General features: G+C 48.2%; 2 protein-coding genes across 4 annotated transcripts in view; both read left to right on the top strand.

Annotated features, from left to right (window-relative positions):
• The window catches only part of PC (pyruvate carboxylase), a 473,075-nt gene extending 452,871 nt beyond the window's left edge, over positions 1 to 20,204 (top strand). For all 3 annotated transcript variants that reach the window (XM_048512904.1, XM_048512913.1, XM_048512922.1), the window contains 8 exons: positions 401 to 557; positions 2,832 to 3,072; positions 5,043 to 5,292; positions 6,011 to 6,255; positions 6,833 to 7,012; positions 9,714 to 9,962; positions 13,612 to 13,752; positions 18,777 to 20,204. In XM_048512904.1, the coding sequence (XP_048368861.1) occupies positions 401 to 557; positions 2,832 to 3,072; positions 5,043 to 5,292; positions 6,011 to 6,255; positions 6,833 to 7,012; positions 9,714 to 9,962; positions 13,612 to 13,752; positions 18,777 to 19,025 (1,712 nt within the window). In that variant the 3' untranslated portion in view covers positions 19,026 to 20,204. The remainder of the gene's footprint in view (positions 1 to 400; positions 558 to 2,831; positions 3,073 to 5,042; positions 5,293 to 6,010; positions 6,256 to 6,832; positions 7,013 to 9,713; positions 9,963 to 13,611; positions 13,753 to 18,776) is intronic.
• A 115-nt stretch (positions 20,205 to 20,319) lies between these two features.
• LGALS12 (galectin 12) overlaps positions 20,320 to 22,712 on the top strand; it is a 44,141-nt gene continuing 41,748 nt past the window's right edge. The window contains exon 1 of the mRNA XM_048512950.1: positions 20,320 to 20,694. The gene's annotated coding sequence lies outside the window, so the exon portion shown is untranslated. The remainder of the gene's footprint in view (positions 20,695 to 22,712) is intronic.

Raw genomic sequence — 22,712 nt, forward strand, 5'->3', positions numbered from 1 at the left:
AATATCAGGAGCCTCTCAGCCTCAAGTGTTTTGAGTCAAAATGTCCTTTCACACCAAGACAATCGCCCAGCCTGGCAGAGTGATATGTAGAAAGACGTAACCCTTCTTGAAGCTCAGCTGCTAATTTCTAAAAAGAGAGATGATACATATCAGGCATTCCTGGTAGGGTCTGCCTCTGAGAGATCTCAACTCATTCATGCTAGATTTGCTGTATGAAGGGAAAAGCACTCTGTACGTGCTCCATCTTCCCTTAATGTTGGTGGGGGGGGGGGCTGCAGCTTGGTATTAAGAATATATTTGGAGAACCCTACCCTGCCTCAAAAGAACCCCTTGCCCAGCAGAACTGGATTACTGACATTCACCTTTTTTTCTCCCTCTCTTCCTTTCCACCTGCTTTCAGGTGCCACCTTTGATGTGGCCATGCGCTTCCTGTACGAATGCCCCTGGCAGCGGCTGCAGGAGCTGCGTGAGCTCATCCCCAACATCCCATTCCAGATGCTGCTGAGAGGCGCCAACGCTGTGGGTTACACTAACTACCCAGACAACTCGGTCTTCAAGTAAGCAGACAGCTCTTTGCACAGAATTCTGCAGTCTTTGGTGTACATTCCACAAACAAATGGAAAATCTACATAGATTTTGTTGATCTAACAACTTGATGTGTGCGCATGGTAGGGAATTGGGCCAGAAGACTCATGGCAAGGGTCAGGAACAATCCAACCATGACAGGGGGCGGGGACAATCCAACCATGGCAAGGGTCAGGGAAAATCCAACCATGGCAGGGGGCGGGGACAATCCAACCATGGCAAGGGTTAGGGAAAATCCAACCATGGCAAGGGTTAAGGACAATCCAACCATGGCAAGGGTCGGGGACAATCCAACCATGGCAAGGGTCGGGGACAATCCAACCATGGCAAGGGTTAAGGACAATCCAACCATGGCAAGGGTCGGGGACAATCCAACCATGGCAAGGGGGCAGGGGGTGCGCAACGCACCGGGCGCACCGATTCTGATCATGTGGGGGACGGAAAAATCCCTCCGCCCCCCACACTCCCTCCTGCATGCTTCTCCCCACCCTTTCAGACTGGCACCTCTACGGGCGCCTTCCATGAGCAAGACTTCTCCACCTTACTTTACGCTTAGGAATGGAATATCTCTCCAGAGAAGAAGCCTGCCATGCTGTTTGCCTTAGTTTGCCTTTGGGGAACTACATTTCCCAGGGGCTCCTGGAAAATGTAGTTCCCACCAGACCTAGGCAACGCAGGCAGGCTTCTTCGGCCTGCTCTTTTCCTAAAAGTAAGTGGAATAAAGTGCCATGGGGGGGGTGCTGTGGGGGGGCTGCCGCAGGGGGGGCCACGGGGGGGGGGGGGCAAAAAAAGCCAGAGTGTGCACCGGGCGCACTCTGGCCTAGCTACGCCTCTGGGCTGGCATCTTCAGAGGTGTATCACAGAGGGAAGTCTGTGTCCAGTGAAAAGGGAATGTTTTAGTAGGGTATATATTGTCCATGTCCCAGGGTGGGGAACCAATCAGTAAACGTTTGGGTGGAACTTTTAATGTTTTAACAGTATTTTTATTGATTGTTATCCATGTATAAACACACACCAGAATGATAGAAAAAACATCAAACCATATAACAAACAAAATAACAATAAAGTGGACCTTAATGTTCAATAAAATATAAACGTGATACAGATTTGAGAGAGAACCTTCCATTTCATGTACCATTGAATAATATTTAATTTTTTAAAAAATGTGATGAAGTGCATTGAATACTCTAACCTTGGCTGCTGGGAGGTTTGTTTAAGGTACCACCTCCCTCTCATCCACTGCAAAGGATTTCATCTGGTCCTCCTTTTTCCTCACCTCAAAAATTCTGAGATCCTCAGGAAATTGAAAGTCTGACAAGACATCAAATGGCCTTCTGTTTATGAAGGGTTCATTTTCTTCCTCAGAGTCCTCAACATCTCATGAGCCCCCAGGGAGATCTTCTCCCTTCCTTGGCCTTAATTCTACCCAGTCCTGTGGTGAAGATCTCTGTCAGTCAGGCTGAACTTACAGAACCAGCCACATCAAATGGCAGGGGATCTGAAATCAGACCTACTTGTCTTGAAAGATGTAATAACTGGGAGAGGGGTCCAGTTTGGGGCAAGGCCCCTTTCTAATCCTTTCTCAAGTGGCATTTTGCTGAGGTAAACCACATATGTCTGACAGAGCTGCTGCAACAATAGAGGGGACGTTTCGCTACACAAGACAAATAGACAGTGGGGAGGGGTAAAGATTGAAAATGGCACAAGATGAAAGGGTTAAGCCCCCTTCTCTGGCTCCATGATTCTGGTCTGAATCAGTCCCCCTTGGTCTACTTTTAATCCTTCCAACAACAGCATGAGATCCACCACGAGGCTTTGGCTGCCATGTCTAAGTTTGGTCTTCGGTTCTGGTTTTGAGGAAACTCAAAATCAGACTTGCAAGCAAGAGCACCAAAGGTGTTAGACTTCAGTTTTACACTTATGCGCTAACCTTTCCCTCACAGATTTATAGTGTTCAATTTGTGGCACAACTGATGGTCTGAAAGGGAGGAAGAAACAGCTTCTCTCCAGTTTGTAAATTCTGTTCTCTGCATGGTCACCTGTAAGTGATTGTTGTTCACCCTAGGTGATCAAGCAAACATGTGTTTTAATCCCTTATTCAGCAGGAGAGGTTGGCTATGACAGGGTTCGAGAATTTACAACCTAAGTTGTTCTTTGTGAGAAGGGGGGTCTGAAGGACAGAGGTTGTGATTCACTCCTTGGTGCCCCCCCTTGCCTGCTTGTGACCCTACATTTTACTTCCTCAGATTCTGCCAAGTAGCCAAGGAGAATGGCATGGACATCTTCCGCGTCTTTGACTCCCTGAACTACCTGCCCAACATGCTGCTGGGCATGGAGGCAGCTGGGCAGGCTGGTGGCGTGGTGGAAGCTGCCATCTCTTACACCGGGGATGTGGCCGACCCCAGCCGGACCAAGTATACGCTGGATTATTATGTCAATCTTGCCGAGGAGCTGGTCAAATCCGGAACTCATATCTTGGGCATCAAGGTAGAAGGAGAAAGAGGCTTGAGGTAGAAGGGGGGAGTTGGGGGGTCAAATGTACCCCCAGGGTTTTTGCAAGACTCCCTGCATGTCATATTTGTGTAGATGTGCTCAAAAGCAACCGTGTCCCTGACTCCCAAATCTGCAAATAAAAGAATTCTCTGCCAAGTAGCTGGCTTTGATCTAATCATTAGCCTAAAAGTTCCTCACTGAGAACATAGACTGATTACCTACCGGTGCTCTGGTGTATGGTAGGACAGGAAGCGCACCAAGGCAAGAAATCTTGTCCCAACATGCTTCCTGTTTCCACTGCACCAAGAGAGGAGACGCTTCAGGGCAGGATTTCTTCTCCTGATGCGCTTCCTCTTGCCCCATGCGTGCCTCTCACTTTTCCCCAGGGAAAGCAAGAGCACTGCTGGCGCGACTTTTGTTGCCAGAGCGGGGCGAGGCCAGAGAATGCCAGCAGTGGGTAATTGACCATAAGGAATCATAGAAGCATAGAGTTAAAAAAGACCCCAAGGGCCTATCCAGTCCAACCCCCTGCAATGCAGGAATACACAATCAAAGCCCTCCCAACATATGTTCATCCAGCCTCTGTTTAAAAACCTCCAAAGAAGGAGACTCCACCACTCTCCGAAGCAGTGAGTTCCACTGTTGAACAGCCCTGACAGTCAGGAAGTTCTTCTTAATGTTTAGGAGGAATCTCTTTTCCTGCACCTTGAATCTATTACTCCGTGTCCTGGTCTCTGAGGCAGCAGAAAACAAGCTTGCTCCCTCTTCGACATGACATCCCTTCAAATATTTAAACATGGCTATCATGTCCCCTCTTAACCTTTGCTTCTCCAGACTAAACATCCCCAGCTCCCTAAGCCTCTCTTCGTAGGGCATTTAAGAGTTTATTTAAAGTATATATAGTCCCCTTTTCTTGCTGAGACTCAAGGCTGGTAAAATAGCGCCATCAGGTAGTGTCAGAAGCTTGTCAAGTTACAGTCAATTTATGGCAACCCCAAGGGGTTTTCCAGGCAATTGGCCATTGCCTTCCTCTGCCTAGCAACCCTTGACTTCCTTGGTGGTCTCCCATCCAAGAGCTGACCCTGGACAGCTACTGAGGTCTGACAAGTTAGGGTCATCCTGGACTATGATTACATAATGAGAGAACAATGAAAACAACAAACTTATCCAAAGCAGGTAAAACTGTAAATAATACAGGAAGTAAAGTAAAGTACAATGCAGTAAAAGCAACGGTTTCCTGTAATGGACTATTCCATTACAAAGATGCTCTCCTGGGCTGCTCATTCTACTACCATTTTAATCCCTTTTTTAAAAAAATGTACACTTGAACGTTATTGTTTTGCGCATTCTCTGGGACAGCAACGTTCCCGACCCGCGACACCATCTCACTAGCCAGTTTCAGGGCTTAGTGTTAATTCTTCTTCCCCAGCATAGATATTCAGACAGAGGTTGGCGATTGCGTCTGTGGGTCACCCCACCCATGGAACAATATATTTTTTTCCCATTGGAGCTGTTAGCCAGGAAAGAAGCAGGGATCTACAAAGCGAAAATAAAGTCAGCAGGAAGCTCCTGGCTCTGTTGCAGGAGGACTAGAACAGCAGGAAACCAAAGAAGATGAGAAATAGATAGAAAGATAGAGGAGAGGAGAGGAAGATGGGGGTGCTTAGAAAAAATGATCCACGAACTCATGTTTTAAAGTAGGGATCAGTATGGAAACCACGTAACAGAACTCCCTCTTGTACTCTCAACTCCCATAACCTCCCCATTTTGGCCTTGCCTGACTTATTCTCCTTGGCTCCCCCCACCATTTTTGTTTTGAACCACCCCTCCCACATTCTCCTCCCTTCCTGAAGCCTCGCTCCTGCCCTCGCACTGCTCCCTTACCCACATGTTCCCGCAACTAGCTCCTCTTCCTTCCTGTGTGTCCCCCACCCACCTCAGCCTTCCCCTGCTTTCTCTTGCAGGACATGGCCGGTGTCCTGAAGCCTCGGGCTTCCTCCATGTTGGTCTCCGCCCTGCGCGACCATTTCCCCAATATCCCTCTGCACATCCACACCCATGATACTTCGGGTGCCGGCGTGGCTTCCATGTTGGCGTGCGCGGCTGCAGGTGCTGACATTGTGGACGTGGCCATAGATTCGATGTCCGGGATGACCTCTCAGCCGAGCATGGGAGCAATGGTGGCCTGCACGCGCGGAACTGAGCACGACACAGGTGCGAAATCTGGGATGCTCCAGCCGGCAGGCATTTGGAGAAGGAGCAGGCTCCAGGGGTTATTTCAGTGGTGGGATTCAGCCAGTTTGCACCACTATGGCAGAACCGGTTGTGAAAATGGTGCTTGTAAACAACCAGTTAAATTATTTGAATCCCGTCACCAGAACCGGTTGTTAAATTTTTTGAATCCCACCACTGGGTTATTTTACTCATTCATTTCATTTATAACTCACCTTTCTCCCCAACAGGACCCAAAGCCACCTGCTCTCTCCCATTTTATCTTCACAACAACCCTGTGCAATAGGTCAGGCTGAGATTATGTGATTGGCCCAAGATTGCCCAGCAAGCTTCCATAGCAGAGTGCAGATCTGAACCCGGGTCTTGCAGTTCCGTCCAGCGCTCTAACCACTATGCAAAATGGATCCTGAGGGTTCCATCCCACTCTGTGGGAATGAAATCAAGAGAGGTGATGTTGGCATCCTGAGTGCGAATCTCAGCTTTACAGAAAGAAAGGAGAGCTGGTCGAACAGAGTGGCTAAGTGATTGAGGTGTAGATCAGGATGCCCTGGGTTCAAATTCTGATTCTGTCATTTACTCACTTTGGAGCTTTAGGCAGGGCCATCACCCTCAGCACCCACCTACAGTATATGAATAGTAATGGGTGGGCTGTTTCTGTCCTAACTATGATCTCTGTTTCTCCGCTGCCCCATTGAATCAGGGATCCAGATGGAGAAAGTTTTCGACTACAGCGAATACTGGGAGGTCGCTCGGGGCCTCTACGCTCCCTTTGACTGCACGGCAACCATGAAGTCGGGCAATGCCGATGTCTACGAGAACGAGATCCCCGGGGGACAGTATACCAACTTGCACTTCCAGGCCCACAGCATGGGGCTGGGGAACAAATTCAAGGAGGTGAAGAAGGCCTACGTGGAGGCAAACAAAATACTCGGAGACCTTATCAAGGTAAGGTGGCCCAACCCTGGCCCTACGATTTCCCATCCTTCTCTGTTTGGCCACTGCTTTCCTCCATCAGAAAGACGGCAAGATTATAGTAATGGTTGTGACTTCTCTCTTAGGGCATTTCCAAAGGGCTGCTTTTTCTTTCAAAGGACCACAAGCAGAGGTTCAGAGATACTCCCATTATGACATCTTATGTACAGTATCATTGGCAGCATGGTGTAGTGGTTAAGAGCAGGTGGATTCTAATCTGGAGAACCGGGTTTGAATGCCCACTCCTCCACCTGAGTGGCAGAGGCTTATCTGGTGTCTGCTGTGGGGAGAAGGGGGGAAAGGAGCTTGTAAGCCACCTTACAAGAGAGAAAGGTGGGGTATACATCCAAACTCTTCTTCTTCAATCATACAAGGATATGTTTGCCAATCATTTGCATGATGCACTCTTCCCTGTGTGTTTGTTTCATAAGTAAGTTAAGCTTCGATCCCGTTATTTGACCTTGGCATTTTGTTTAATGGGTACCAAGCCAGCTGCTCTTTTATCAGCTAAGGACCTCCCCGCTCACCTCTCTCTTCCTCCTCCCTGCAGGTGACCCCCTCTTCAAAGATCGTGGGAGACTTGGCACAGTTCATGGTTCAGAACAACCTGACACGGCAGGATGTGGAAGCCCAGGCAGACGAGCTCTCCTTCCCGGTCTCCGTGGTAGAGTTTCTGCAAGGCTACATCGGCATCCCATATGGGGGCTTCCCAGAACCCTTCCGATCCAAGGTAGGTTTCTTGGCAGCCTGTAAAGAAGGGGCTGTGGACTGTGGTGGGTTCTTGTGGATTGGTGGCACAAAGTGCTATCAAGTCGCAACTGAATTATGGCAATCTGGTAGGGTTTCTGTTTGATGGTTTGCCGCTGTTTGGTGGTTTGCCGCTTGTCTGCCTCTGTGTAATAAACCTGGACTTCCTTGGTGATCTCCCATTCAAATAGTTTAGCTTCTGAGATCAAATTAGCTTGGGCCATCCAGGAAAGGGCTGTTGTCCATTAGGAGGAGAGATTCTAGACATTTCTTCAGAAACTTTGGGCATCCATGTTTGCACAAGGAGAGCCAGCATGATGTTGTGTTTAAGAGCAGGTGCACTCTAATCTGGAGAACCGGGTTTGATTCCCCGCTCTGCCACTTGAGCTGTGGAAGCTTATCTGGTGAACTAGATTAGTTTGTGCACTCCAACATGCCCGATGGGTGACCTTGGGCTAGTCACAGTTCTTCGGAGCTCTCAGCCCCAACTACCTCACAGGGTGTTTGTTGTGAGGGGGGAAGGGCTAGGAGATTGTAAGCCCCTTTGAGTCTCCTTACAGGAGAGAAAGGGGAGATATAAATCCAACTCTTCTTCTTCTTCATAAGCATGTATATTTAATCTAGGCAAATTTCAGAGACCACAAAAAAATCCATCTCTGTTTTCTTGCCAAACTCCATGGAACATAGCCTGACACAGATTGATTTCCGTTGTAATTTGGGCTTTTTGCCATATCTGCTAAATAAGTGTCAAAAAGTCTTAGAAGACAATATTTTTTTAAACAAAATGATGTTTGCCAATTAAGTGATTGTTGGGGAAAATGCTAAATAAATTGCCTAATTTGTTGACAGTGCACTATGAACCAAAGATTCCTTGCTAGCTGCAGTCTTGGACAAAGAATCCATCATCTGAGCATGCTCAGACCCAGATCAAAATTCTGTCCTCGCTCCTCACTCACAAAAAAAAAAGAAAAGACACTGTCAGATGTAATGTGATCTTTGTTCCTTGGCAACCTAGAGAAGAAGCTCTACGCGGGTTCCCTAGAAGCTAGGGGAGGGACTCTCTGGAGCTGCTTGGCAATTAGGAGATGGAACCTCAATGAGGGGCTCCCAAGTAACTAAGGGATAAACAGTATGAGCTCCGTTTCAACCCCAGGAAAAGATATGTGGGGTAGTCCACTAGCAAGTGAGGAAACGCCCTTATGATGCTATCAAGGTGGTCATAATTTTTAGGTTCAAATGTCACATGTTTTTGCGCCTGGTTTATTATTTGATATGAAGTCTTCTTTAACAAGATGTGTTGCAGATTTGTCTTTAAGAGAATACAGGCTTTTTAAACTGCTGAATGGGAATTTATGTCTCCTGTCTGCCTCTCCCCCCACAGCTTCTGGAAAGCTTACTGGTTTTTAGTAAACACACTAAATAAAGGCATCATACATGTTCTAGAAATGATGCGCTGAGGTTTTAATGCATCAGGTGTACTGTACTAGAGGCGGGACGGTGTTCATTTCATATTTTTGGATATTGTTTGTCTTGAATTAAATAAAATAACCTTATTCATGTAAAAAAAGAGAGAATATAAGAACATAAGAAAGAGCCTGCTGGATCAGACCAGAGTCCATCTAGTCCAGCACTCTGCTGCTCGCAGTGGCCCACCAGGTGCCTTGGGGAGCTCACATGTAGGATGTGAACGCAATGGCCTTCTGCGGCTGTTGCTCCCGATCACCTGGTCTGTTGAGGCATTTGCAATCTCAGATCAAGGAGGATCAAGAGATTGGTAGCCATAAATCGACTTTTCCTCCATAAATCTGTCCAAGCCCCTTTTAAAGCTATCCAGGTTAGTAGCCATCACCACCTCCTGTGGCAGCATATTCCAAACACCAATCACACGTTGCGTGAAGAAGTGTTTCCTTTTATTAGTCCTAATTCTTCCCCCCAGCATTTTCAATGTATGCCCCCTGGTTCTAGTATTGTGAGAAAGAGAGAAAAAATTCTCTCTGTCAACATTTTCTACGCCATGCATAATTTTGTAGACTTCAATCATATCCCCCCTCAGCCGCCTCCTCTCCAAACTAAAGAGTCCCAAACGCTGCAGCCTCTCCTCATAGGGAAGGTGCTCCAGTCCCTCAATCATCCTTGTTGCCCTTCTCTGCACTTTTTCTATCTCCTCAATATCCTTTTTGAGATGTGGCGACCAGAACTGGACACAGTACTCCAAGTGCGGTCGCACCACTGCTTTATATAAGGGCATGACAATCTTTGCAGTTGGTAGCCATAAATCGACTTTTCCTCCATAAATCTGTCCAAGCCCCTTTTAAAGCTATCCAGGTTAGTGGCCATCACCACCTCCTGTGGCAGCATTTCCCAAACACCAATCACGTGTTGCGTGAAGAAATGTTTCCTTTTATTAGTCCTAATTCTTCCCCCCCAGCATTTTCAATGTATGCCCCCTGGTAATATGGGCTGTGATAAGTTGTGTTGTATCCAGATATTTTAAGATAATCCTCAGACCACTTAATTTTTAAACAAAAAAATGTAAAATGCAACTTAGATAATTGAAAAAAACCCAACAACCCCAATTTTATCAGTCATCCTCCCTGGTTATCATTTGGAGGTTTCCTCAGCCAGACTTTGGGCCTCTTCTGCCCGTTCAGGCTCATGTCCTGGCTTTCTTCTCATTTCCCTAGGTGCTGAAAGACCTACCCTGCATTGAGGGTCGCCCGGGGGCCTCTCTGCCCCCTATGGACTTCCAGAAACTGGAGAAGGAACTACGTGAAAAGCACGGAGAGGAGATCACCACAGAAGATATTCTGTCTGCTGCTATGTACCCCAAGGTCTTTGACGAGTTCCAGGAATTCGCAGCCAATTTCGGCCCAGTCGAATGTCTCAACACCCGCCTGTTCCTGGAGGGACCCAAGATAGCAGAGGAATTTGAGGTGACCAGGGGGATGTCTTCGATCTTGGGAGGGGGAAGATGCGAGATGACCCCTCTGTGAAGCAGGTGCTGCTCCTGGCTTACTCCGTAACTTGTAAGAACACCGACAGAGCTTTTCTGTAATCGGACCAGTCGTCCATCTGGTCTAGCATCCTGTCCCACACGGCGGGCCACCCCATCAATCAAAAGAACAGGGGCCTTCCCCTGATATCACCTCCCAAGTCATAGGACATGTTTTCTTTCATCTCCATTACTCATACTGAGGGAAAACGGTTCTGCTTCTTGGTTCTGGGATTACAGTGGATGATAGAGTTCCATTGATGTGTGTTGTGGAGGAAAGAGGCAACCCACCTCTTCTCTTCTGTCTAAAAGCACACAAAAAAGCCCCAGGAGCAGTAGGATTCAGTGGTAGAGTTTGTGCTTTGCTTACAGATAGTCCCCAATTACCACCTAAAAAAGGACCTCAGGTAGCCGATATTGAGAAAGACCTCTCATTGCCAGGGACTTTGGAGAGCTGCAGCCAATCAGAGGAGACAATATTGGGTTGGGGGACCAATGAACAGAAAGAATAGACACCAGCATCTTATTTTGCAGTCTACAGAGTCACAAGTGGCACTTTTTGGTCAAAACCGGATTTCTTCATGGGCCACGATATGGCCCTCCTGCCTCCCTCTCCCAAAGACAAAAGGGTGTCTTGTCTGAGACCTTTTTCTTCCTGCATTATTTTTCTAGTTTTTGTAATCCCTATCATAGAATCATAGAGTTGGAAGAGACCCCAAGGGCCATCAAGACCCAGTGGCTTAGCGATAACGGGGTAGGGTGCCCTGGGCGCATGCCATTGGGGCCACGTGGGGAGCGTAAATTGTCCCCCACACCTCTCCCCCTTTCCCCCTCACCCTGCCCCACCAGCCAGGCCCCTGCCGCTGGAGCAGGCTGTTTTTTTCAGCCAGCTGCTGGCTGAAATAAAGTCAGTGGGCAGAGAGTGGGGCTCTGCGGGGGGGGGGGTGTCCACAGGGGAGCTGCCCCCCTCCCCTCTCACCCCACCCACCAGCCAGGCCCCACCAGCCAGAGCAGGGTGTTTTTTTTCAGTTGGCTTCCACCTGAAATAAAGTAACGGGACGGGGCCAGGGCGTCATTCTCCCCCCCCCCCCCCATGCCTCTGTCAAGACCCCAAAGTCATATTGCATTGTTTATTGGCCATCTTGTGCTGTCTGATTAGCAGTGGTGGAAAACGCAATCAAGGTGACTCGTGGCAACCCCGTAGGGTTTTCAAGGCACAAGACATTCAGAGGTGGTTTGCCATTTCCTGTCTCTGCATAGGAACTTTGCACTCCTTAGGTGATCCAACAAAATGGGGCTAGCCTGGGCTGTGCAGGTCAGGGCATGCGGTTTTATGACCTTGTTTCATACTATATTATTTTCTTATTATCTATTTGTTATCATTTATAGTCTGCCTTTCTCCCCGCGACTCAAAGGAGGTTACAGAAAATGAATAGAAATGATTAATAATACAATCTCATGCAGACATTCCAATTCAAACCTATTTCTTTAAATGGCCTTAGACTGGAGGATCTCTGCATAGGATTGCACTGTAAATCAAACAACAGGAGGGATACAAATTTGGATAAAAATACCTTTCTGTTGTCCTTGTGTGTTGAGGGAGATGTTCTTCAGCTTCATAACGATGTAAACAGTCCACCTAAAAGTGGATAGAGAACATATATTGCAGATGCTGACAGTTCACAACAACTTAGAAAGTCCATGTCCAATTTGTCATTTACCTTAGAGGCACAAGCGACCAACATTTCGTAAGTGCAATAGTGATACTGTTGACCTAGTGAAATATATCAGCATTGACACAGGAAGCAGAAGTGGGCTATAAATAGAGATTCTGCTGATAATGATGCTCATTATTTCTGTCTATGAGAGGAAGACACTGTGAATGGTCTCTTTTCATCCCAAGCAATGAATACAAGAATCTAGAGCTGTGGACTTCAGCCTTTCATGGCCTGTGACCATAGGCTCAATTGGTACATAATATTCTTTACTGAAGTACTATAGCAGGATATTGGCACATAGGAATCCAAAGACCAGGGGTCAGCAACCTTTACCACCCAAAGAGCTATTTGGACCCGTTTTCCATGGCCCCAAAGATCTACCAGAGAGGTGGCTCCGCATGGAACCGCCTCCGGTTCGGTCCCTCCACTAATCTTTCCTTCCAGCGCTGGAAGGCAGAGGCAGCCGCCTGCTCCATGGGGCAGAGGGGGAGATGGTGGTTGCGGCCTGCCCAGTGCCACTGCCTCTTGCGCTGCGGGAGGCAGCAGTGCCGGGCAGGGAAACCCCCTCTGCCCCACTCCGTGCTGCCTGCTCCGTGGGGCAGAGGGGGGATGGCATCCGCGGCCTGCCCGGTGCCGCCGCTTCTCTCGCACCGGTTTGGCCCCTCCACTCAACCTTTCCTTCCAGCGCTACCCTCCCACCTCCAGGCAACGCGGAGCCGCAGTATAAGGCTGAAAGAGCCGCATGCAGCTCCGGAGCTGCAGGTTGCAGACCCCTGCCACAGACAGATCGAAAAACACATGGTGGTGTATTGATAGACCCAAAAGAGCCCCCCCCCCTCCTCCCAAGCCAGGTGGAACCGATTGAAGCAGACAGTGGAACGTAATTGGTTGTTTACATAACGGCAAGCTGGGTTCTCAGAGGAAAGCTGCCTATGTCATCTTTACAGCAAGGAAATGGAATGTGAGCTAAGAGGTCTAGGTGAGATAAGGGAGAAAGCGCAGAGGCAGATGCGCACGCCGATACCCAGGACAGTTCCCAGACTCCCGGCAGGAGCATCACTAACAGACAGACTCCCAGGCCGCCACCACAAGGAAAACAGCTACGAGGCAGGACCATCAGGGCATGACATCCTCCCAGTCACATGGTAGGAAAAAGGAAAACTAAGGTTCTGTCATTACAAATTCTCAAAGCCAGCAAGTAGAACAAGCTAAGGCTTAAAGCCGTAGAGAAGACCTTTCCATCCCTCAGTGGACTGACATGAGAGTCCTGCTGCTCCTCATTGCTCAGATGCTGTAAAGACACAGGCTCCCTTGCTCTCTACTCAGGTGCACTAACAGCAGGTCCTTCCAAAGTGCAGCACAAAAATGTTGGGTTAGGTTCCATAGACTCTGCAACCCACCCAAGGGTCCTGACCCATAGCATGAAGAGCCATTATACAATTCTTAAATGTTAGTCTGGCGCATAATTCTTCAGCTAGGATCTTCTTTAAAGATCCTAGCTTAAATATCCAAGAGCCAGCGTGGTGTAGTGGTTAAGAGCAGGTGAATTCTAATCTGGAGAACTGGGTTTGATTCCCACTCGTTCACCTGAGTGGCAGAGGCTTATCTGGTGAGCCAGATGTATTTCTGCACTCCTACATTCCTGCTGGGTGACCTTGGGCTAGTCACAGTTCTTTGGAACTCTCTCAACCCCACCTACCTCACCAGGTGTCTGTTGTGGGGAGAGGAAGGGAAAGGAGCTTGTAAGCCACCGTGAGTCTCCTTACAGGAGAGAAAGGTGGGGTATCAATCCAAACTCTTCTTCTTCTAAACTCCACTAGGGCTTACCCCTAAGGCAAGGAGGACTCACCGTTTTTCTGTCTTCTTCTGCAGGTAGAGCTGGAACGGGGTAAGACACTCCACATCAAAGCGTTAGCTCTGGGTGACTTAAACCGGGCCGGACAGCGGGAGGTCTTTTTTGAGCTCAATGGGCAGCTGCGTTCCATTCTGGTCAAGGACACCAAAGCCATGAAGGTGAGGAAACAATGGCCGGATTATTAATAAGCAGACGCTGAGGGGGAAAGAGTGGTTGAAGGGCTGGTACCCTGCTAACATTTAGAAGTTTTTGGAGTTGGGGAGTGCAGATTAGGCTTGTATGGCAGTACACCTGGTATAATTTTTTTGTAATTCTACTGTTGGATATAATTTTTTTGTAATTCCACTATTTTTTGTAATTCTACTATTTTTTGTAATTCCGCTATTGGAGGATACTGCACTTTATGGAGCTACATCCAAGAAAATAGGTCCTTGCCCCAAGGACCTTACAGTCTAAAAGAGGGCACAGGGGAGGCAAGACAGGAAGACAAATGGGGGAAGGAGACAGGTTTTATTCATTTGTCCACTTTCTTTGAGTCCAAAATGGGGACCCTTCCACAAAAACCTCCTGAAACGTTTGTAAAATGTTTTCAACCCCCTCACTTTTTTGGAGGGGGGTGGAGTTATGAGTTGAATTAATGCTTCACACCCTCAAGCTGCATTCTGTACTCCTCGTCTACTCAGTGCTTCAGAGATTGGCCTCCCAAAAATAGAAGCACAAACAGAGAAATGCTGCAGATAAAAAGACGAGGGGGAACTGAGTGAGCGCAGAAAATGGCGCTGAGGAAGAAGTTCAGGGAAGCAGAGAAGTGTGGGAAACAGCGAATAGATCGCACAGCAAAAGACATTTTCAAAACATTTCAGCCCAAAAATTGTTTTAAAAGGGAATCCATTTAAAATGTTTTGAGGCTGGAAATAAATCGTTTTGGGATAAAAACAATGCAGAACTTGTTTGAAGCGAATTATGTGAAAAAGCCCTGGGGAATCAGGGACCTGTAAAAGAGCGGTTTTTGAGGAGTGAGAGAAGCGACAGGACTCTGGAGTTTTGGAAGGCAGCTGCAGGTCTCATGGTCAGCAAGGGAGAAAAAGAGCAGAGCTTTTGGGTGGCACAGGAGATCTCCATATGGCCGAGGGCCGTGATGCTGGAAGGGCATCACTGTAACCAGCAGGCGCGTGTGAGGATTTATTGCGTGTTTATGAGTGTTTGTTTGCTTTGAATAACCTTCTGGTAATTAAAAGGGCTCCCATTTCCTCCTTCCAACCCACCCTACGCATATTATAAATAACTGGATTCATCAGCATTAGGGTTATAAAGCAGATAACAATCAGCTGCCACTGATGAAATTAGCCAAGAGCTTAAAAATAACACTCTTACTCATAAAGGGTGATTAAATGGTGAATAAGCACGGGCAGTTTTCCTTCTCCTGCTTGGGCCATTTTTTTTTTCAGAAGAAGGCGCACCGAGTCAGGGCCGATTTTTCCCCAGATCAGTTTTTCCCAGTCAGAGGTCCTGAAACTCTCAACCACCCAGCCCAGTTGTCTTCATTCTCTGATCCCAGATGTGCAGGGATTGGTTGCAGTTCCAGGCTCGGGGGAACATCCCCCCCCCCCCCCCCCCCATGTATGCTGCCTTGAAATCTGGGATGGAAGAAAGACAAGATATAGATAGCAACACAGAAAGATCATTCTGCACACACGCAGAAGCACTTTAAGTTTATTATACACATAACAACACAGCACAAGTGTCTGGAATTCATCTCTGAATATTGAGTCCTTCTCAAGGACCTAGGATATTAGAGGTATTTGTGTAGAATATGTGCAGTTCCTAGAAGTGCTGCTTTCTGCAGCATGTGGACTAATGTTCTGTCCAAGTTTAGGCTTTCCAGATGTTTTTCAAGATTTCTTGGGATTCCTCCTAGAGCACCGACTACTAGTGGGATTACTCTTCTTCTTCTTCTTCTTCTTCTTCTTCTTCTTCTTCTTCTTCTTCTTCTTCTTCTTCTTCTTCTTCTTCTTCTTCTTCTTCTTCTTCTTCTTCTTCTTCTTCTTCTTTCTTCTTCTTCTTCTTCTTCTTCTTCTTCTTCTTCTTCTTCTTCTTCTTCTTCTTCTTCTTCTTTTTTCTTTTTTTTCTTCTTCTTTTTTTTTTTTTTTTTTTTCTTTTTTTTTTTTCTTTTTCTTTTTCTTTTTCTTTTTCTTTTTCTTTTTCTTTTTCTTTTTCTTCTTCTTCTTCTTCTTCTTCTTATTATTATTATTGGGTTGTTTGTTTATTGGATTTATTCACTCCCCTTCCCTGGAAAGCCCAGGGTGGTTTACAACAATCATTAAAACAGTACACAACATGACAATAAATATGTATTGTCGAAGGCTTTCACGGCCGGATTCAACTGGTTGTTGAGGATTTTCCAGGCTGTGTGGCCGTGGTCTGGTAGATCTTGTTCCTAACATTTCGCCTGCATCTGTGGCTGGCATCTTCAGAGGTGTATCACAGAGAGAAGTCTGTTACACACTGTGTCTAGACTTCTCTTACAACAGACTTCTCTCTGTGATACACCTCTGAAGATGCCAGCCACAGATGCATGCGAAACGTTAGGAACAAGATCTACCAGACCACGGCCACACAGCCCGAAAGACCCACCACAACCTGACAATAACTACTTTAAAACCAAAAATATAAAAAAGTCCTGTAAGTCTAAAATATATCAGAAAGAGTTCTGATTAATTCTCCTATTTATGGGTCCCATATTATTTAGTTTAGTATAAGCAGGACCCTAGCAGCGGGAGGGGAGGGATAGAGGGGGGCCTTATAGATGTTAAATCCCTCAGGTCTCCCATAATGGAGTGTTCCACCGGGCAGGTCTAGTATTATCACTTCATGTGCTTGGCAGGTCTCAACCAAAATGCAGTCTAATCCAGCATCTGGTCCTCACTTGCTTACTTCATTTCTACCCCATATTTCTCCCCAAAGCAGACGTAAAGTGGCTTACATCCTCCTCCATTTTCTCCTCAAAACACTAACCTCACAACAAAGGCTAAGAATGTGCCACTGGGCTAAGGTCAATCAACCAACCAATGAATCAATGAATCAATCTTTATTACGGCTACAGACCAGCGTAAGGTCAACAAAATATAACTAAAAGGATAAAATGTTTTTGAAACTGTAAATACATCTCTAAAAGAATCTACTATTTGGCCTAAGGTCACCCGGCCAGCTTCCGTGGCAGAATGAGGATTCGAACCCTGCTCTCCCGGATCCTAGTCCGACATTATCACTGCACCACTGTGGCAGCCCATCTTAACGAGGGAGCTGTATCGATCCACAGAAACGGGAGCAAAAAAAACCCAAGAGTTGCTGCAGAAGACTGATTTGTGTCTGCAGGCGTCCTCGTTGCATTTTTGAGCTTGCTGCTGTTCCTTTCGTTTATTTGTGTTTCATTCATTAATTTTGTATGCCACCCTTCCCCTCACGGGCTCAGGGCAGCTTTCAACACGTTAAAAGGACAACAAAATGTTAAAAACACATCTAACCTGGATGACAACTGAATCAACAAGATAAAACTAAGGCAGTCTGAACGTAAGACCATAAGAAAGAGCCTGCTGGATCAGACCAGAGTCCATCTAGTCCAGCAATCTGTGGCCCACCAGAAGCCTTTGGGAGCTCACATGCAGGAGGTGAAAGCAATGGCCTTCTGCTGCTGCTGCTCCTGAGCACCTGGTCTGCTAAGGCATTTGCAATCTCAGATCAAGGAGGATCAAGATTGGTAGCCATAGATCAAGTTCTCCTCCATAAACCTGTCCAAGCCCCTTTTAAAGCTATCCAGTTTAGTGGCCATCACCACCTCCTGTGGCAGCATAAGGTGGTGATGGCCACTAATCTGGAGTATATAACCTAGTAGTATATTAGAGGAAAGCAAGGCAAATGGAAAAAAGTGGGAGGCCAATGATGGAAAAACTATAGCTGCCTGGTAGAAAAACTCTGTCTTACAAGCCCTGCAAAACATCATTAGGTCTTATCAGGCCTGGGTCTTACTGGACAGAGCGTTCCACCAGAAAATGCCCTGGCCCTAGCTGAGGCGAGCCAGACCTCCTCTGGGCCAGGGATCACCAGCAGATTCTCATTTGCCAAGCACAATAATCTTCGAGGGACATACCGGGAGAGACCAGTCCCTTTCCAGCTGCAGATACAAATGTATGCATTAAGGTACAATAATGAGAGTTTTATGGCAGCGGGTGTTCTAATTCACCCACGTCAACTGTGCCTGCGTTGACTGTCTTGGGTTGGATCCTGTGGATCCGTTCTGTTCATGGGGGGGCTTTAGCTCAATGGGCAGATCTGTCCCCTGATGCAAAAGTGAAGGGCAGGAAAAAGCAATCCTGTGAGCAAACCAGATCCTGTTATTCGACACAGAAAGTGGAGGAATCGCTGCACCATGATGCATATGCTTGCATTTTTCATATGGAAAGGACCGTGGAGAGAGAAATAAGTTTTGAGGCAAACTGGGGATAAAGTTTTGTCGAAGGCTTTCACGGCCGGAATCACTGGGGTGCTGTGTGGTTTCCAGGCGGTACGGTCATGTTCTAGCAGCATTCTCTCCTGACATTTCGCCTGCCCGGAAACCACACAGCACCCTGGGAATAAAGTTTCTTTTAAAAAAAATCAGTTTCCAGCCTTACTTTTGGATGTTTTGCCTTGGGGTACTTTCAGCCAGCAAGCCAAGAGCCTCAAGGAACTGACACAGAAAGGATGCCTGCCCTGTTTGTCCCCACCATCTGCTATTTACATTACCTCTATCCATGGAGGTACAGAGCAAATAGCAGTCAACAGAGCCATCCTTGTCTGTCTGTTCCTTTCCTTAGCAGCTGGCTCACATGTTCAAAAGAATGGAGTGAGATGCTGCCACTTTAGAATGCAGAGGGGAGAATTGCCCCCATTTTAATAAAGATCAAACTCCCTGCAGGTAGAAAGCTAGCCCATCAGGGGGAAGATTTCTACTGAGCTATTTTGTCCTTACTTTTCCTTGTTTTCCTCTGCCGGTTTCCATTAACTCATATTCAAAACAAACAGTCTTCCCCCTTCCCCACACATAGGTAGCTCATCAGGAAAGGTAGCTCATCAGGAAGGAAGGCATCTAGACTACGATCCTATTGTTTCTTCTCCTTCCCCGCCCCGACTCTTTCCGCTGCAGGAAATGCATTTCCACCCCAAAGCCCTGAAGGACGTTAAAGGCCAGATTGGAGCCCCCATGCCTGGGAAAGTGATTGACATCAAAGTGCAGGAAGGGGCCGCCATCGAGAAGGGGCAGCCGCTCTGCGTCCTGAGCGCCATGAAGATGGAGACGGTGGTCAACTCTCCCTTGTCGGGCACCGTCAAAAAAATCTACGTCAAGCGAGACATGAGTTTGGAAGGGGACGATCTTATCCTAGAGATTGAATAGCACCCCCCCAATAGCAACCTGCTCCGCCACCACCCAAAACCCCTGCTGCTTCTTTCTTGCTGTACACCTTATTCTGTCTCCGCAAGAGTCAGCCGCCGCCTTTGAGCTCTGGGTCTTAAGCCATTCGTCTCACTAGGGAGCATGGGGCCAAGTCCTCTGCTTCTTCTCTTTGCGCTCCGAAGGGCACAGCATCAGGGCCATGAGCACAGCGGCCGGCCAGGGGTGGGAATTGCCAGCCCCTCTTTCCCAGGAGTCGTTCTACCTCCACGAGGAAGGCAGTACCAATTTTAAGAGTCTTCCTCCCCCCAGATGAAGAAAGGTAAAGGATCAGAGCGGATGGACGCCCCATAGGGAGGAAAAAGGCCCCCATCTTTGCACATTTGGCCCTTTGCTGCTCTGCTGCCGCTACTCTTCCAAAACGCCGTGGACCAATTAGATTTGGCTGGGGGGGGGATCTTTCTTCTCCTTCTGCTGCCTCTCTTGTTCTGAGTTCACTTTTTTGTGGCTTCTTCCTTCTCCATAGCAGAGGCCCTTTCTTGTTTATCGGGACCCCCCATCGATCGCCAGGGATGAAGAGCTGAGGAGCATTAGTCTTGCCTGGGGGGGATGGGACAGGGCATGGTCCAAATGTCACCCCCCTGCGTTCTTTCATGACTAGCTTCCTTCTTCCTCAACACTGCCAAACCCAAGGCCAGATTACACGAGGGGAATGGGGGCAGATGTCCTATGCTGACTCTGGCATTAATGTCACACCCCTCTCCTCGGATCTTGGACCACGGAGCCGTCTCCTGGGGAGAAGGGGCCTGAATGCTTTCTCTTTTTTGCAACGTTCAAAGCAAAAACAGCTTGGGGTGGGGGGTGGGAAGGAGGGAAAAGAAACCGAGGCAGAGGATGGCCATGGCTGAATGTTTACAAGATTGTTTTTCTGGGGTGGGGGGGAGGGGACCACAATCCCTCCCCACTCCCCAAGGGTGAGGGAGCAAAACATAATTGCAAAACACAACAATTTCCCTTGCAAAGTTTACAAAGGAGCAGGAACTAGCCGAGAGCTGTCAGCAACCGAGGAATTACAGGAACTGCCGCCAAGACTGTTGGATTTGATGTGGGACTGATGAAAATTTCGCCTAAAGCTGGGAAAAGAAAAATGAAATATATATATATATATATGATCTCATGACACACGAGTTGTGCTTTGGTGTCCATTGTGTGTGGTACCGTATGTGCGTGGCACCGCGGTGTGTCGAGTGTGAGACGGAGTGAAGGTGTGTTCTTTCCCGGCATTCTTTGCTACAGCTCCTGAGTTCCCCTTGATCTCTAGGGGTACTTCACGCAGGCTTCTTTCTTCCAAGACTAAGCAGACAGATATTGGGACAAGAAAAAATGGAGTTACAGTCGCACCGGCTGCTTTGGCATAGTATTGTCGAAGGCTTTCACGGCCGGAATCTCTAGGGTGTGGTGGGGTTTCCGGGCTGCGTGGCCGTGTTCCGGTAGCATTTTCTCCTGACGTTTTGCCTGCATCTGTGGCGGGCACCTTCAGAGGAACTGAAGATGTGTTCTTTGGCTTAAATGAGCACCTCCCAGCGTACAGAACAGCAGCCTACAGAATTTGTTTCCAACTATAGATGGAAATCAAGAGGGAAGCTTCACCAGTGGCATCTCGGCCTGTCAGGTGGGCATTCAAGGCACAAGAACCCAGGAGAGAGGAAACGCTGGCAACCCTCGTTTCTAGGATGGAGTCGCTCCCTTCTCTCCGTCGCCTTCCTCTGCAACGTCTCCGCTTAAATTATTCTCCCACCTCCGCCTTCAACTGCTTCCCTTCCCCCTCCCCCGGTCTCTGCTTCACCAAAACGGGCCAACGCTGTGTTTGAAGGCATCTTCTTATTAACACGTCAATTATTCTTAAGCTATTATTGTCATCTTCAAACTGAGAACGTATTTCCAGAGAATTAAGTGAGCCCTCCGCGGGGGCTGGAGACACAGCTCAGCCGGCTGCTTCTCTCAGCTGTGGTTCTCTTCCTACGCAGTGTGAAGGTGGAGGCAGGGCGGAGGTTAAACACACACACACACCCATTGGGGTGATACCGAGTGGGCTGAAGGTCATGAACAGAACCAAACAGAATTGCTGTCTGGTATTGGGGAACGTTTGGGCTGCTGCTGTCCAGATTGCTGAAGGGAGGGACCCACATTTGGATAGGCTGGTGGGGGGGTTTCCTCAAACACCAATGAGACCGCAGGATTCAGGAGCGGGGGGGGGGGTGTTTACAAATCAGTATGGACTGACACTGACAGCTGTATGGGTCTTTGCACTGTCTCCAAACACATGCATGTGCCAGCTGTCGGCCAAGAAATTATCCACAATTTCCCTTCTGCCAGTAGCCTGAAGGAGGTTCTGAATCCCCCCCCCCCCCCAATAAGGAACTTTTAAACTGGGAAGGCAAATGATTCCTCAGAAATTAAAACATGGGGTGGCATTTGTCTGCGACTCAATGTTCTCCCACTGGAGTTTCACTGCAGTGCCTCTGCCTGCGCAGGCTGCAGCCATCTGTGGACAGCCTGGAAACCACACAACACCCCACCATCCCTGGACAGCTGATTCCATAAAATCATGCAAGAATTGGCGAGCTTGCACAATGGAGGCAGCTTCCGTGTCGGGCGCCGCAAGATCACATGACGCTCAGACAAGTTGCCCCTCCGCCGGCACTTTTGTCCCTTGTACTGCCAGAATGGGCAGTCTCACTGGTAGGGATGTGCCGGCTCCAGAGGGGAATTCTCCCTCTTTCCCCATATTGGACTCAGGCGTCTCCTACAAAGCAGGGCAGAGGGAGGAAGGGTCACATTTCTTGGAGGACTGAGAGCGATAAGCCTCTCTCTCCTCCAGCGGCAGCAGGAGCTACAGCCAGAAGAGGTGTAGTGGTTAAGAGCAGGTGGATTCGAATCTGGAGAACGGGTTTGATTGCCCACTCCTCCACCTGAGTGGCAGAGGCTTATCTGGTGAACCAGATGTGTTTCCGCACTCCTGCATTCCTGCTGGGTGACCTTGGGCTAGTCACAGTTCTCTTAGGATTCTCTCAGCCCCACCTACCTCACAAGGTGTCTGTTGTGGGGAGAGGAAGGGAAAGGAGCTTGTAAGCCACCTTGAGTCTCCTTACAGGAGAGAAAGGAGGGGTATAAATCCAAATAGGTCCATTTAGCAAAGGCTCATAGGTATGTTGTCGAAATGCTCACCATAACTTGAAAACATAGTCCAAGGCACTGACCTTGGAGATCAGGAACGTGGCCCCACCCCCCTGCTTTTAACAGACCTAGTCTTGCCTTGGACTATCTTCTCAAGTTATTGTTGAAATGCCATAACTTGAAAAGAGAGCTCATGGCAGGACAAGGCCTGCTAAAAGCAGCTGGACGGGGTCACGACCCTGATCTCCTGGGAGCCCAGCAGGTGGGGCTGAGGGATGCCCAACTTTGCACGCTCTGCAGGTGGGCGTGGCTACATGGGCCACCTGCAGCAGGGATGGGCGGGGCTCCTGGGGGGAGTGTGCCCAGAGGAGGCTTTGTCTCCAGGCGCCGTTTGGACCCCGTACGCCTCTGCTCCTCCTCCTCCCACCCTTCCTTCCCTCCTGAGGAAGGAGTTGGTGAGTGGGCAAGCCACAGGGAAACCCCAAAGCGGAGCAAACTTCTGTGGCGCTATTG

Source organism: Sphaerodactylus townsendi, linkage group LG01 (assembly GCF_021028975.2).
Source record: "Sphaerodactylus townsendi isolate TG3544 linkage group LG01, MPM_Stown_v2.3, whole genome shotgun sequence".
NCBI lineage: Eukaryota > Metazoa > Chordata > Lepidosauria > Squamata > Sphaerodactylidae > Sphaerodactylus > Sphaerodactylus townsendi.